The sequence below is a fragment of the Scomber japonicus genome, chromosome 13 (genome assembly GCF_027409825.1).
Source record: "Scomber japonicus isolate fScoJap1 chromosome 13, fScoJap1.pri, whole genome shotgun sequence".
Classification (NCBI taxonomy): domain Eukaryota; kingdom Metazoa; phylum Chordata; class Actinopteri; order Scombriformes; family Scombridae; genus Scomber; species Scomber japonicus.
In genome coordinates this window covers 24,508,448-24,525,279 of record NC_070590.1, presented here as the reverse complement: position 1 = coordinate 24,525,279, position 16,832 = coordinate 24,508,448, and the positions used below count along the sequence as shown (strand labels likewise).

Below are 16,832 nucleotides of genomic sequence, written 5' to 3'. Positions count from 1 at the left end.
TTCTCTCAGGCTGATCTGCACCAACACACACACACACACACAGACACACAAACACAATACTGCTTGAATAACCACAGCTCGCAGGCAAACTCCAGGCTAGCTGAGAGTGTAATTAATGCTGAGTTCTGTGAAGCTCACTTCCCCACTGATACCTCATGACATTTTATACAGTTCTCATTCGTCATTTATAGAAAGCCGGCTAACCCTTAATAGATTAGCAAAGGGTGATTTAATTGAATAAAGGGCAAGCTAATTAGTGAGGTTTTTTTTAAAAATCAAAGCTTGATACGAGAGGGGACTTGAATGCTCTTAAATCTCTAAAAACCTAACATAATCAGTTATACCTACTATGATATCACCAAGCCTTGGTCATTACCTACCCCCTGCTGATCGTACCAATTTAGGATACGAATTAAATCAATGCCCCTGTTGGGATTTTTTTTTAATGGTGGAGATAGATTACACTCAACTGGGGTAGCTGTGGGTTTGAAAAGTGAAGCCATTATGGAAGTGACTGCATTCTCTCTAACGGCCACAAGGGGCCGATTCCACTGGCTCCAAAAAGTCAGATTGTATAGAAGTCTTTGAGAACTACTTCTTGCTTGATTCATTACCTCAGTAAACAGCTTCCTAATAAGTTTATGGTCTCAAACGCTTGTTTCAAGTCTTCTTTAATACATCATGATGTTCATTTTGTAAATTATAGTCCCATATACTGTAGAGTAAAATAGGCGATGAAGCAGGGTATGCTTTAGGGTGTGACTACTTTATGGCAAGTTGTAACCACTGTGACAATGTTGGTTAAGTAACGTAACCATGGCTTAACCCCAGATTCACAGCGTAGGCACAGCCATAGCCGTCGCTATTTCACAGCATGTTTCAATTCATGAAAGTTAATTGTTAAATTTTTGTCACCTAAAACTCGACTTGCTCTTCTAAGCAGTCAGATGTTCCGTTTTTTGCGGTAAGTTCATTTTGTACACATACATTTAATGGTTTCAAGCCCTATTTTTCAGTAGTGAGAATTAGAATTAGCATTATCACAGTTAACTGTAGACTTTAAATGTACCGTACTAACAAAGCAAGCAGCTAGTGTTAGGGTTAATTCCACTATCACTTTCAAATATGGTCAATCATGGCTCCAAAAATCCAAGATGGCAATGGTCAAAATGCAAATATGCAGGAGTCCACAAACCAATGGGTGACGGCTACATCCATTATTTTTTTACAGTCTATGATTACACATCCCCTCCCTTATCTTCCACTCATTTTTCTCCCTATCCCTCCTTCCCAGAGCATGACTGGACTTGTCAGCCAGTGGGTGCTCATTAAGGCTGCAGGGCTACCACAGATTGATGTAGCTGAACAGAAACTGCTGGACTTTACAAAAAAAGAAGAGAGATAGAGGGATGTACACTTCTGCCATCTGTCAAGGTCCCTCATCTCGTGGCCTCTAGTAGACATAGTTGGTCCTGGTTTGAGAGTAACGTAAAAGAGTCGTGATGTCTAGTGGAACAGTGCAGAGGCAGGCAGCCGCTCAGCTAATGATGACAGAATACAAGGAGACCAGACACCCGTGCTGACCAGCTCCGCTCACTCATCAGACTGCACAGGCTTGGCTGGCAGAACGTCGTACTTAAAGGACGACGGCCACTCAGCCTCTGGGCGGACTCAAGTCATCTTGTTAAGCTATAATAAAAGGCGACTCTCATTTGCCAGCTTGGCTCAGCACATCTCCCCCTGCCTCTCCAATTTCTAATGTGCCTCTTTAAATGAGAGAGTGTGTGTGCATGTGGGCAGGATTAAGGGATAGAGTGGGGGATGAAACACAGGGACAGAGAGGGGGGGGGCAATGCCAGGCATTAGACACAATTAAGACGGTGGCTGGAGTCTGTTTTTTTTATTTGTTGTGGATTTAAGCCAGCAGGCTAGGCCCCACGTCACCCCCTGAGTCCTGACTGACGCCTCGGTAAAGGATTAGGCCGGGGGTGGGGTGGGTCATATCGGCAGACATTCCCCTCCTCCCTTTATATAGCCCCCCCCCAACCCAGCTGTGCTCTGCTCTTGAGACAAGACCAGGATAAATAGTCTGTCACGAGTGATGGCCTCACCCTAGGAGCTAATTAGACAGCCTCAGCAATTAAAGAAGTCTGTTCATTTAAGTCATCATCCAGCCAGCAACCCCCAAATGTTGGGGCATTGACTGCTCCGCCACTGCAGGGAACATGTATGCCCTTTCATGTATATAAAGCCTCTTTCACACATAGTTCCTGGTACATTACTGGGATAACCTTTCAGTCACGGCTAGTGATTTGCATCACTCACACATGTACAGTATACATTCAGGAGCCGTGCTACATATACATAGGCCAAGGTCCACGTTAAGTAGATGGCGATAATGCAAGAGTTACTGATACCAACCACCATAAAACTCAGAGGAAAAAAGAAAACAAAAGAAGACGACATGTATGCAGTGGAAGATTTCTCTTTCAAGCCTCAAGGAAGTGCACCAAGTTTTGAAGCCAATTTAAAATATCGGCCAAACCACGGAATTACAACTTCTGGGTCCACCTTGGGCCCAAAAAGCATTGTTCTTGCACTCAATAGTTTGATCTATTCAATCCGATCACATTTAGAAAGTCTATAAGAGCTGCACGATTCAATTATTTTTATACCATTCAAGTTAGCAGAGGGCTGAAGTTAGCCTGCTCCGATGGTGCACATTCTCTATGGGCCATCCAGGTAATTTCAATTCAGCGGGAAGTGGCTTTTTGGGCTTCATGCGTCAAAGAACAACTCTCATAGGAGTGAACGGGGCACCACCTCTGACACTGTATCCAGTTTTCTTTATACATCCATGGTCTCTTACCATATTTTCTGGCACATAGTGGGAGAGGAGCTGTTTTTGTCTGGTGCCTTTCTTCTTATAATGTATTTCTGAATCTGTTCAGTTTCCAGCTATTCTTGGAAAAAGGGAGCTTGTTTGCAATAAAAGAACTTGTATTGCTTGTTGGTTATCAAATCACACTTGAGAACATTGCTCCTGTTCACACATGACCCCATGCAGGTTATGTTCCTGAACGTTTCAGGGATAGACTGCATGTGTGAAAGGGGTTTAAGATGGGCTGAAGGTTGCATACATCAAGCCATGACATGACTTGAAGCTCATCTGTGGGGAGAGCAGAAGGCATGATCTGTGAGAGTAGCTCTTGGAACAAAATCCCAAATCACGCCACATATATTGAATATTTCAACAAATTCTTACCATCTACTTTGACATAGCTCACTGACTGATTACAAGCCCATGGGCTGCTCTGCATGCAAGGGTCCAGACTCTATTTCAGGGGTGTTTTTCCACGCTAATTGAGGCATAATGATCGTGCATGATTTGAGCTCCTGTTGTGTCTGAGTCTTTTTCCAGCTCTTTAATGAGCTCTCTTTGTGGCGCCTCACTCAGTCTAAACTGCAGGCATCGCAGAGGCTCCCTTCATACATCTCACATATGTCCCCACACACGCACACAGACAAAAGGTTGGCTTCAGAGAGGCAAAAAGATGATATTGTCCATCCACAACACAACGTGTGTTCAGGCTTTCTCATGCATGCATGAAACTGTGTGTAGGGGGAACGCTGAATTTATTCTAAAGAAGAGGAAGATATTTCTCTTCCTGCTTCACCAAGCAGAAAAATTAGATGTGCATGTGTGTATTGAAAAATGTATCTGTTGTTTTAAAGCAGAGCGGAGAGGTGTAGCCTAGCACAAGGAAAACAGACAACATAACACAAGGATGCATAAATTAATCTCCACATTATGAAGGCACAGAAACAAATTATTTCTGATACAAAAAAAGAAGTTTATATCTTTATATCTGAGAGCTAACTTACTGCATTTTGGCTGCTGCTGCTACTGCTGCTGCTGTGGTATTGCTTTAGTGACATGTGCAGTGAGACTTTTTTGAATGGCAAGGTGTGTGAGTAGTTGGAATCTTATTAAGAGAGATGCTCTGAGAGCCTCTGAAGCGAGAGCAAATAACTATCTCCGCTTTGATAGAGGTTTCCCTGCAAGCCAAAGACTGCGTCAGAAGACATAAGACGATTAGCCTGTGTCCTGAAAGACTGGAAATGGGAAGGGAAAGCATCTCAGCGGGAGAACGACCCATTTTACACATTGTCAAGGCAATATAGCAGGTAACATTCTCGACAGAAGGGCTTAAAATGCTGTTGTTCCACAAGGTCTTAGACAGCAATCAGCAAGAGTGGCAATGACAGAACAGATTATGCTGCTTTTACCATTGATCTGCTGACAGTGCGGGGCAGGTGAAAAGAGCAGCAGCTTTATACAGTCAGAGACAGACTTTCTTTTCTTCTCTTTCTGCTATCTGTTATCTAACCAGGAAATCAATGATTGTAAAGTGCATCATTTAAAAATCCTCTCCACCTGAGATTCAAACCATCTCAGTGTGGCGCTCGGTAGGTCGTTTAATTCTGCCTCTGAAATAGAAATGTGGGGGTGTTTTCAGATTTGCCTTGTCTTGTTCCCAGCACCATTCAATCTTACTAACTACATTGGCATCCCCTTCACCTCTCTTTACTCTTTGCAGCGGGATTGATGGCTGCAGCGTTTCATAGGTGCACAGCAGTGCCTGGGGACGACTTGTGGGGGAAAAAAAGCTCTTCAGACATCACACACACACACACACACACAAATACACACCCACACATACAGGCACGTCCTTATCAAATCGATGGTTATCGGCGTAAGGCCGGCCTTTGGGCCACAACTATTCATTTTCCAGGATTGCAACTTAATAGGGGGGGTCTGAGGGCGCTCGGAGCTGTCTAATTACTCCAATCAAGTTCTTTAATCGTGGTGATTTTTCACAGCTGGGGGTGACGGGGTGACGGGGAGCCCCTCGCGTTGATCGATATCCCCTGTCTCTCTCTCCACCCAAATCACCGGGACTTTGCATGCTGTAGGCAATGGGCCTGGACTAAATGGCTTTCATTTGGCTCCACTTGGCTAAACTCTGGCCTGAACAGTCCCCACCTCACATACACACACACACATAACCACACACAAATACACAGATAAATGAAAATACACAAATGCCACACTCAGTTTAAATGTGCAGAGGAGGGATGCGTTCTTTCAGTGTGCTCATCCTAATAGCTTCTGACAAACATCCGATATGTGGCCATTTACACAGATTGATTCAGCGCTCACTATGGATTTCTCCCTAACTTCTTTAAATGCAACTCAAAAGTCTGGTCACGGTGAAAGAAAGAGTTTGCATTCTCACATGAATAAGGGCTTTTTCCTTTAGATCTCTTTTTCCCCACATAGATTTTATCTGTATGTGAACCTGCCAGCCATTCGCCAGGTTCCTGCAGGCATTCAGGGGCTGTGGGGGGATTCTTCCGGCCCATACTTCTAAACCTCAGGCTCTTTGTTGAAGCAGCACCACCGCTGAGTGTACACTATCTGACTTTGTTTAGTAGCCTACGCCGATCAACCCCAACTTTGCTTTGCTTTGCTTCACGCTGCGAAGCTGTGCTGAGCTTCAGAACGAAGCAATTCAGTGGGAGGATGAAGTGAGAGAGAAGGCAAAGATGATGAGAACGAGAGGCAGAAAGAGGAGGAGGAGATTCTGTGGGTCATATGTCAACAGAGGCTTTAGCTTCACAGGTTCTCACCCCCGTTTTCTTGCTTTCGCTGAAGTGTCAACAGAGATAGCTGCAGGCTCTGACATCCTTACCATCATCAGCACAATGTGAAGGAGAGAGAGCTGCAGCCCCGGCGTCTGTTTGAACTGGCTCTTTGCTGAGCCTCCTCAACCTTTTACCTATTGTACACTCTTCTTTGATCCAAAACAGACAGCTGAAAGCATGTGGCGGCTGCTGCGGAGTTGTCGGGAAGCAGCTAACTTACGGTGATGGGTGCCGCTCCGCGCATGGAAAGCCATGAATATAAAGTGTGTATTCACGGCCTCCATTGTGCTGAGTTGACAGCTGCTGGGCTGAGAGATTGCCTTTACAGTGGGACCCGATGGCACTGTCACATCGGGCTGGGCCATCTTCCAGCTATTTCAGCTCTCCATCACACTTCTCCTAATCTCTTTTCTCTGCACTGTCAATGCACCGATAGCACCCTGCTCAGGATACACAGTATCTGTACCTGTGTGTATGTATTTAATGTGAGGAGAGCAAACACTCCTCAGACAAATGACATTTCCATGCTCAGATGAGTCACTGCTTAATTTACAATCCAGTTTGTAGAATAGGTCCTGCTATGAACTGCGAATAAAGAGAAAAACCCAGTTGCTAAGTAAGAGTGTATATTTCAGCACTGAATGATGGACAGTTCCACTGTATTTTTACCCATTGCGAATGGCATGTGTCAGATGTTATCTCCTATAAATAAAAGAAAAATGAACTACATGGCCAAATTTATAGTAATCCACATGCGTTCTGGTGTTGTTTTTCATAGTTTGGGCTCCTGTAGGTCTTTCCATTTCAATGAAGTTCAATTATTTGTTAGACAATGGTGTGTCTATACATGAATAGTTATCTGAGAGTACGACTGCACTAAGCTGGTTAAATTCCTAAACTTTTCCTCTTCGTTTAAGCCCTCTACCCAGGTGTGTTTTAGGGTTTTTTTTTTGTTGTTGCCCCAAAACAGAACTTACTGAAAATAGTGTCCCGAGTGTAACAGGCTGTGAAATAATGACTTGGTCAGCTAAGTTGTGTTTGTCCTACTTTTTTAGCGGATGTTGGCCATGACGTGCAGCTTTGTTTGTTTGGCGACTAAAAAGAGAACAAAGAAAAGATTAAACTGTGTTTCTTTGAGGGTGGGTTTATTGTTCAGGTGCTTTTCTGTGGGCAGAGGTGTCCACAAAAACAACTCGGAAACTCTAGAGTAAATATAGTCAGAGTTTAATGTGGGATTAAAGTAACACAGAACTCAGAAACATGACCTCAACCCTAACACCTTTGGAGTGACTTGGACCACCAACTGAGAGCCAAACCTTATCCCCTTAATGTCAGTCCCCACTCTCACTGATGCCCTGCAGCCGAGTTATAACATCTTGCCCAATTCCTTCCCAGAAGAGTGGAGGCTGTTATAGAATAGTATACCTATTGTTTTTGGCTGTCCACATACATTTGGGCCATGTAGTTTCATATATAGTTTATTTTATCAATAATATATTTTTGTATACTTGCTCAATACATCATGAATATTGGCACAAGCAGTGTTTCTCTTATCTGAGCATACTTTCACATTCCAGACACCTCACACACACACATGCACTGTTGTTGTTGAATTTGATATCAACATTAAAGTGTATTATTAATGGTAGAGGCTTCCAGTCAGTCTGATGTCTGGCTCCTGGCTACACTTTCACAGCTTTATTAATTCTCTCTCTCCCTACCTCCCTCCCTCCTTCCTTCCTCCTCCCCTTCCTCCTCCTCCTCCTCCTCCTCCTCCTCCTCCTCCTCCTCTGTACCCTTCATGTGTCTCTGCCTCTATACTGTAGCTTATTACAGCTCATTACCAAAGCCTGTGCAGAATGTGGAGTTGTTGCGAGGATGGCGTGAATACACCAAGAGATCATCTCGGTGTACGCTGCACTGAAGAGGCCTTGTGATGACCTGCATATCAATCCTTTGAGAATCTGTAGAATAGAATAAGACAGAAGTTACTTCATTCTCTGGGTGGTTGAATTATTATCGTCTCCCTCTGCAGAGCTCTCACCACTCCTATAGCTGTGGTAGAGGCAAACTTGTGGTCAAAAGCTGCTTACTTGTGTTATTCACAAACTAGGAGCCCACAGCTGTACATATAAAAGACTGTGTGCGGAAGACTATTTGATACATTCATTATGCTCTGCACCCAAATCTCAATAAAAACCCTTTTGATATTCTGCTGTTGTACCCACTGACAGCCACAATGTATCTGAGGGTGAAAAAAAGACAGATATTCTCATTGAGAAAAATATGGATATAAATCTACAATGTGACACAGTCATTTCTTCATCGTGCCACTGCAGCAATCTGCAGTATTCTGTCTGTGTCAGCTTGTTGGAAACTCTTCATGTTCCCCAACAGCTACTCTCAACTCAGCGAGGTTACAGCGCTCACAGAATAAAAAATTACACGCTGTCAGGTTGAGAAAAAAGAGCTGGCCGAAGCTGTCAGTGAGTCATCAGAATATACATCATTGGGCCAAGGTGTAATATTTGGTCAGGATGCGTTAAGGGGACGGTCTAGCAGGGGGGTGGCATGGTGACAATGGATGACAATTAGTCCCCTATGCAGTCAATGCTGTCACTTGAATTCACAGTATGTTCATAAGCTTGTATATGGTCTCTGGTTAACTCTGAATGTGTGTTTGTGTTTTTTTATCTTCATCCGCAGGTACACAGAGGAAGAGATTCGACAGAAAGTGAGCACATTCAGACAAATGCTGATGGACAAAGAGGGCGTCATCACCAGAGAAGGCTCAGACACACAACCAGTGTAAGTTACCAAACATCAGGTGTGATATCAGTAACATGTGCATGCCTGTTTTCTCACATTTCCTCCTTTTTTTGTTTTTTCTCTCTCTCCTTGCTATATTGATGATAAATTAATTAAAAATGAATTCAAATGCTTAATAATATATGACAATAAACAAACTAGACAATAATAAATATCAGTGCAAGCAGAAATTGATTTTCAATTTCACAGAGGTCACAGTCTAATAATGTCTTCAGGCAGACAAAGAATATTGACCATAATTGCAAAAGTGCAATATATTATAATTTGACTCCTTAGCTTTTGACTGATGATGCCTTTCCCCTGAATACACAAGGAGTGGTTAAACCCCGGTGCTTTGAAACTAATCAGCGGCATTTTAAAGTCTATTCTAAACTCTGCTGGAAGCCAATGAGGCAAAGATTGGCATGATAATTGTCAATTTGTTTAGCGGTAAGCCTCGCTCTAGCTTTGAGCGCGAGGTGGGAGAGCGTCTCATCAGAGTCACGCATAGATAGAATTAAAAAGAATCAGAAAGAGATTAATGCTTGTATGCTCTCCGTCCAGATCACGGAAAGATGGTGCGCAAGCTCAGAAAGGTCGCAGCTTCAGCTGTCGAAAAACACGAGAAGCGGCAGCAGGGGGGTGTAGGCCCTTCTGAGTCAACCCCATCATACAGTTATGTGTGAATGATTGAGATAGGCAAGTGTGTTAGTGGCAATGTGATCTCCTGTCTGTGAAGTAATGACACTGATGCTTCCTGTCTCACAGACCAGACTAATGATTCTCCCTCCTCTGCACCTCAGCCAGTTCCTGACATTTAACCAGCGCGTGCCAAAATGAGGAGGCAGAGTTATAGAGTTACAGAGTTATACTGGATGCGTATGTACAGTAGAATGAGTCAAAGGGAACATTCGAGGCCCAGAGAGAGAAAATTATGTAGATACAGAAAGTTCTGTTTGTTTTGCTTTTCGCATTAGTTCACTCTCAAGGGCACTTGTGAGTCAATTTGGGATGTCAGAGCTTGCCTCAAATTTCGCAATACTCCCTCTCCAGAGAGGCCCTGATGTGGAAAATTGAAAAAGGTTGTAATTTGCAGAGTTGTTATCCCCCCTCAGCTTTCCCCACCCTCAACACTCACCCAGGCCTAACACATACATACACACACACGCTCACAACTACAGACCTCTGCCTGAAGTAATCAACCTCCCGCTGACCAATACTGTGATTTTACAAGTGAAGTACCTAAATCTGAATATGATAGCAAGCTTGTTGTAATTAACCCGCAGGTTGGCCTTGGGGCAAAACAACGCTATAGGCCCTAACTGACCGACTCCCTTGATACTTGCAGCCACGGGCAATAAGCTGATGAACAATCTCTTGTATTAGTAGGTAATACAGCAGGGGACCCTCACATCAGTTAAAGTGGGCTCAGGAGGGCTTCAGTCACAGTGGTAAACAGCATGAATGTGATCTCATTTTAATAGCTAGGTTTGTCTCACAGCACTCTCTGTCTCTGAAACCAGGGCTCTGCTTTATTTCGGCTTTCATTTTCATGTTATTAGATTTGAAATGAGATATTTTGATTGAATTTATGTGACTTGCCTGAACAAAGTCGATTTAAGTAACTGGAAAAGAGAACTGAAGAACAAACTATAGTTGTGTTTAATAAACTTTGTTTTTTAATGGTGGTGCAAATATATAAGAAACCACTGTAATAAAATCACACCACACACTATGCTGCTATAATTCAATCCTGTGCCCAGTAGCTGTTAATCTTCATCTTAAACTTAATTTAATTGCAAACTGATGCTACTCAATTTAAAGTGACATAATTAAGCATCCATGCTGGTGGCTCTGTGAAGCTTTACTTAGGCACAGTAGCGCCTTGAGCTAAATGCTGGCACTGAAAATACAGTAAAAAAATACAAAGATGTGTAGATTTTCCAAATGAAAAGCTCCATTGTGACCTGCAATATGCTGCTGCATTCAGTGTGTTTGAGTTTGCTCAGCTGGGAGGTTTTATTCATACGCCATCTTTTCCACAGGGAGCGGTACTATTGACAGGCTAGGCCCCTCAGCTGCAGCTTAATACTCCTACACACTAGCAATAAACAGCCAGCAGTAAGCACGGATGTGCCAGCTCATAACTCTGTTTACCGATGTCCCACATTGATTTTTCCTGCAGAAAGGATGGGAACTCAGAGCAAGAGAAGGAATGCAGTGTGTAAAGCCTCTCCAAGCCGTTCAGGCTTACATACCTAGTCTGTCTGATCAGAGCGGGATCAATGGAGGACTTGACCCTGGGCTTTACATAGCCATTCAATGTCTGATGAAGAGCCCGAGACTGATGTTTCTTCATCAGCAAACAGAAATATGCTTCATTTCAATAAAAAATGGATCTACTATTGGTGCAGATATCTAGCACTGTGCATCCAGAACATGAAGGGTTTTTTTCCCCTGTGATCACAGGATTGATCAGCTCAGCTTAAACTCCCAACACAGTCAATCCTTCATCTTAATATGACCACCATAAAGTAGCTACTAGACTTGCCCCCACCCTCCTACTAAGGAGTGATCAATCCGACCTCCACCTACCTCCTCCCAGAATAACAAACTATAACTCTGTGCAGCAATAGAAATATATCCAGGCCTTCAGTGACTGAGTGAGTGTCTGAGAGGGGCTATGACTGAACTGCACCACTCTGTGCTGCAGCTCAGAGGAGGGTCCTTGGCCACAGTCAATCACTGCCAAGTCCCAGGGACAGTGGCTGAATAAGGAAAGGCTCCTGCCTCACCAGGGCCCCATTAAGCACAGGGACACTCACTCATCTGCCTAACAGGGACGCCGTCTTGAGCACAACCAGACTGGACAGATGTCTCCGGCATATTGGAGGATGTCATCATTTAAAAGATTAGAGACAGGATGGGGAATTAGTTGATTTACCGCTAATGACTCAGCATAGGGGGTTACTAGATAGTTTCAATTGTTGTTAGTTGTCCTTTTTGGCAGTACACTACATTCTCAACCCTAGAGTCCTCAGGAAATAAAAAGGGCACAAAGACCGGCAGCTAAAAAGCAAATTGTCATTGTTGAAAGGCCAAATGCAAGCGTGTCACCATCCTATGAATTTCCTAAATTAGACATTTCTCCTCATGTTTACTTAAACACCTCACGGCAGGGACACACACTGCAACTGAGGAGCCGGTTATGAATACTGCATGATTTGGGACCAAGTTGGAGCGAATGTGTTCCGGTCCGGGTCAGTTGGTGTTGACAGTCAGCAGATAAAATCTCATAGCGTGTGATATGCTGCTAGTCGTTCCCATAACGTGTTTGTTTAAATAGGTTTGATATTTGCGACTGACACTGGCGACAGATGACATCACTTCTAACGTGTGTTACCCGAGGCAGACATACTGATACAGGAACACACAATAATTGGTGTTGCTGTAGGGTTTGCAGGGTCGTATACTGCCAGATCTCCAGTCAGTACTGGCCATTTGTACAGTAAGTTGTCCAATGTAATTACAGTTGGTGGAAACAGTCTTTATATGTGGTTTTGTCCAGTCTTTGCGGGTTTCAGATGTAGTTCAGATGTAGCTATTATCTTTACTCAAAAAGTCTGGTAATTGTGCCCCTTTACAATGTGATGTTCCTCCTTTTTACAGTAATAGAGTCAGTGCCATTAACCTACTTCTAGATCTGAAATTCTAACATTCTAACCTAATAGAGTACAAGTTAAAACTCCTGCTCTCATGTGAACTGCATCACACCCACACTGCCTACAGTTATTTACTTCTTTCCTCAATTGATTCTGTTTTCTGAGACTGTTGTTGCTGATGCTCAAATTCAAATTAACAAGATTTTTTGTAATGTGAGTTTATTCACCAGAGCCGGTATGGAGCTCACACACTTCCCTGTGTGTATGTGTGCATAAAGAGCTGTCATTGCAAAGAGAGGTTATTTTGCTGGTATTCGGCATTCCTGTGTACCCATTGGTGCTCAGCCAATTAAGGGCTCTGTTGCCTCGTCTCTTCCTGACAAACAGTCAGGACTGTGCCCCCCGTTCAAATCCGCTACACACACGCCCTCCCCGCAGATACTTTACACCACTTACTTTGCCCTCCTCCCTATCCTGATTCAATGTAAAATTTGCACTGATAGTGGGCCCCATGTGTGTTTGATCTCCTTACAAGCGATGCGCTCTCCTTTGCTTTATTAACTTTTTGTCTGTGTGTTGCTTTGCCCTCTTCGTCTCATTACTCCTGCCTGTTTTCATCTCTCTCTTACTAATGGAGGATGCTTGGGTAGTCATCCGGGTTATGTCTCTCTCATTGTTACTCTAATCCAAATAACATACACCGTACTTCCATATGCTGCATCTCTATGTCAAAATTACCAGTACACTGCCTGTTGGGTTTGCAGTGCTGGAAAGTAACAAAGTACATTTACTCAACTGTATTTAAGTAAAATTTTGAGGTACTTGAACATTTCTATATTATGACAATTTATATAGAGGGAAATATTGTACTTTCTACTCCACTACATTTGTGTGTTTTTTTCTTCATTTTTTCTTTAAAAGATACTTTTTATAGTTATTTTTACTATTCTCACAAATTAGATTCTCCATGAGAGTCATGAGTGCAGAGTAGAAATTGCCATTGCAATATTTTTGTGTTAGGAACATAATTAGTTTCTGTTATGCAGAACTTTTACATTTAAATGAGCGCATTTCATTCCAGCCATTGCCAAACAAGTTCAGACAAGGCTGATGAAGCCTTAATCAACATCAGATGAATCTCACTGCACTTCACAGTATACCAAAGATTTTAATCTGGTGTTGGGTTTGACATTCCCCACGCTGGCTGGATGAATGCATACTATACATGCTCTATAGGCAGAGTACACTCTCTGCTAACTTGAATGGACATAGAATAATTTAATCATGCAGCTTTTCTAGATTTTCCAAATCTCATCAGACTGAATAGATCAAATTCTGAAAGCAAAGGAGTCAGGAGACAGAGCCTATGACATACATTAAGTACATTATGACAGTGTTTTTGTAATCACTATCACTACCAGAAGGGGGAGACATAAGTCCCACACTCCAGCTTTAATTAAATAATCTGAATCCTTCTTCCACCATTGTGGGTTTGTAATGATAGTAGGCAGAGTTTAGATCAGAGAGATGACACTGCATGAGGCAAAATAATGAACATTTTGTGGCTTTTATCAGTTTCTTAAGCCCTCGAGGCGTCAGCAAGGTCAGATCTGCTTGATCAGAGGATGCTACATAAGAGGGACGGGGTTAGTGGGGCAGGGAGGATTAGGGAGGAGGCTGCTGCCATCTGTCTGCATATAGAATATAGTATGTGTGAGAAACAAGCAGGAAAATATGAATCCACAAGCTGAGCTGGAAGTGTGGGAGGCGATGACATCTTGACTGCTGGGGTGAGGGAAGATCACAAATGTTAGTGTGGTACACCCAAGTCTTACCCAAGTTAGGTGACGGATGTGTCACCTTTTTTGCTCATTACAGCATTGGCAAACATTTTTTTAGATATTTTAGATATTTCTTGGACTAGTGCCACCATGAGGTTGACATTTCTGTTTATTAGTTAAACATCTCAACAACTATTTCAGGATTAAGTAAAATTATTTCGGTGATCCTCATCATCAGATCAAAATTTACATTGGTACTACACTTTGGTTTATGTCCAAAATACCTGCAAAACTAATTAGATTTCCAACAGCTTAAGCCATTTAAGGATTTGGATCCCTGTTACTGGCAACAACAAAAAAACAGGCAGGTGTTATTAATTGGTGTGTCTGTATTTAATGGACCGCAGCAACACACCACTAAAAATTGCATGTTTGGTCTCATGCAATATGTATTTTAAGGCGTTCCTGTTCAGAGGCACAAAATATGGGAGGAGGGCATGGAAATTTATACAAATACCCCCCAGCAACTGATTTATCACTGCAGTCTAACCACTGTAGCAGAGGAATATACGTGTGGAATTTAATGCCTGAGAAAAGCAGGTGTAAAATCTGCAGTGACACACATAAAAACTGTGAAAGAGAGAGAGAGAGTTAAATTAAAAGATGTGTTAGAAAGTTACTTTACTGGATCACATCACTCACACAACTTCCACGTTCTGTTTCCCCAATGTGACTTTGAACATCTCACAGCAGCTCCAGCCCAGTGCGATATGACTGTTATCATCCAGTAATTAAAATACGCCGTTATTACTTCTCACCTGTTTACAGAAACGATCATGTCAAAGGAGTTCAAATGTCTAATAAAAGTCATTCAATCACTGCAGTTTTCATGGAGCTGATATCAGGTAATGTAACAACTCTCATCAGACACTAAGGAATCTTCTTGTGGGATGAATGCACACTTTACAGATCCAAGCATCCTCATGTTTAGCGACAGAAAACACTAACCTTACTTTCCAGGCACACAAATAACACAACACACACACACGCATTCTGACCCAAAGCTCTTGTGTTTTCAGTGTCAACCACCTGCACTATCAGCCTAATGAGTATGAAGAGGACCCTGAATTGGTTGGCTATGAAGATGGAGACTATGCCCATGATTACCACAGTGACAACAGGTCAACACATTTTTAAACACACACACACACACACACACACATAAACACACAGAAACACATAGACACTATATTACAATGATGTTTTGACCAGCTCTTCACCTTCAAGTGCTTAATGAAGTCATCCATCTATCATGTCCTTCACCTGGCCTTTGGCTGTTTCCTTTGATAATATTCATAAACAAGAAATATTTTATTCATTATTTAACTGTGTGTTTTAAAAAGCATAACACAGATGAGCATTTAGATTGTGCTCCCTGCATATGACGCTTCATAGAAAGATTTTATAAGTGTAATTTCCCAGAAAGCCATTTCCTGCTTTGTAAGGTATATTCCACAAATATTTTGTGTTATATTTCAAAATGAATTGAGGAAATGAGAAAATGGATGCTTATCACCTTGTTATCAGCATGAAAGCAAATAACTGTAATCTGAATTTCATTCTTTCTTGAAGATCATTATAATAACAATCACTTTCAAAGCATTTTGTGCCTTTTCTCCCTCCTCTCAATCTCACTCTCCATCTCGCTCTGCCTCTTGTTCTCTCTCTTTCTGCGGCCAATTCAGAGTGAAGAGGAAATCAAGCAGCTCTCCATCCCCTCGTCCAAAGAAAAGGAAGAAGAAGAAATCTGGCCGCCGAAGAAGTCGGTGAGTGGGAGCAACATCCGCTGATGAAGTGGTTCAATTTTTCTCCCCCCCCCCCAGCCCTAGCCTCGTTGGCAGAATAATTAAACCGCAGCTCTGTGAAACGGGATTTCCAATTATTTCGGTGTGAATTTTAGCGAACGAGCCATTAGACGCTGCAATTGTAGGGAGCAAGGGAAATGATTAGCGAGGCACGGTCTCATCTTCTGTTTTCTTTTGACAAGGTCAGCTAAAGAAACAGAGAGAATGAGTAACTGACAGAGCGTGTGAAGGAAATGGTGCACTGGTGCTAAAGAGAAGAAAGAATGAAAAGAAAGAGAAAGGCAGAGAGATGAATGGAGGAGGGAAAAAAGCCTCTAAGAGAAATCTGCTGTGTTACTATGAGATGACACCTTTTCTAACAGTGATCCCCATTGAGGCATAATGTAATGTAACATAATGATGACAAGCTAATATTTAGTGTCTCCTTCTCTCCATCAACAGGTTTGGCAGCTCGTCACCCACTCGCAGAGAGAAGAAGAAAAAGAGTGGGAAGAAACACAAACGCGACAGGTGAGTGTGTGTGTGTGTGTGTGTGTGTGTGCGTGTGTGTGTGTGGGTAAGCATCATCAGCGACATGCCATCACAGGAAAGATCAACTCTGATTTTCAAGTGTTTGCAAACTCACAGTGATGGATGTACACACGTTTGATGTTTCACTTATCAGAAACATGAACTACATAAAAAGTACACGCACAGTGAGAGATGTCACTTCTTTCATTATGGATGATATTTCATTCTTTTTGTCTCTGCTGGTCACATTGTATTTGTTTGCCTGTTGGTGATGGAAGAAGGAAAGGAGGAAATATAGGGAGACAGAAAACAAAAACAACGAAGGAAACAAACAAACAAATGTAAAGGAAGGAAAATACAGGAAGTTAAGAAGAAAGAAGAAAGAATAGAGCAAGAGAATGTGGAAAGGAAGACAGACAGGAAACTGAAAGAAGGGAGGAAGGAAAGAAACATGAAAGAAAGGGGAGACAGAAAGAGGAAATACAGGTTTATACAAG

General features: G+C 42.5%; 1 protein-coding gene across 1 annotated transcript in view; it reads left to right on the top strand.

The window, feature by feature from the left end:
• The window catches only part of srrm3 (serine/arginine repetitive matrix 3), a 72,734-nt gene that overhangs the window by 39,709 nt on the left and 16,193 nt on the right, over positions 1 to 16,832 (top strand). The window contains exons 3-6 of the mRNA XM_053332212.1: positions 8,416 to 8,517; positions 15,040 to 15,141; positions 15,706 to 15,786; positions 16,267 to 16,335. Of these exons, the coding sequence (XP_053188187.1) occupies positions 8,416 to 8,517; positions 15,040 to 15,141; positions 15,706 to 15,786; positions 16,267 to 16,335 (354 nt within the window). The remainder of the gene's footprint in view (positions 1 to 8,415; positions 8,518 to 15,039; positions 15,142 to 15,705; positions 15,787 to 16,266; positions 16,336 to 16,832) is intronic.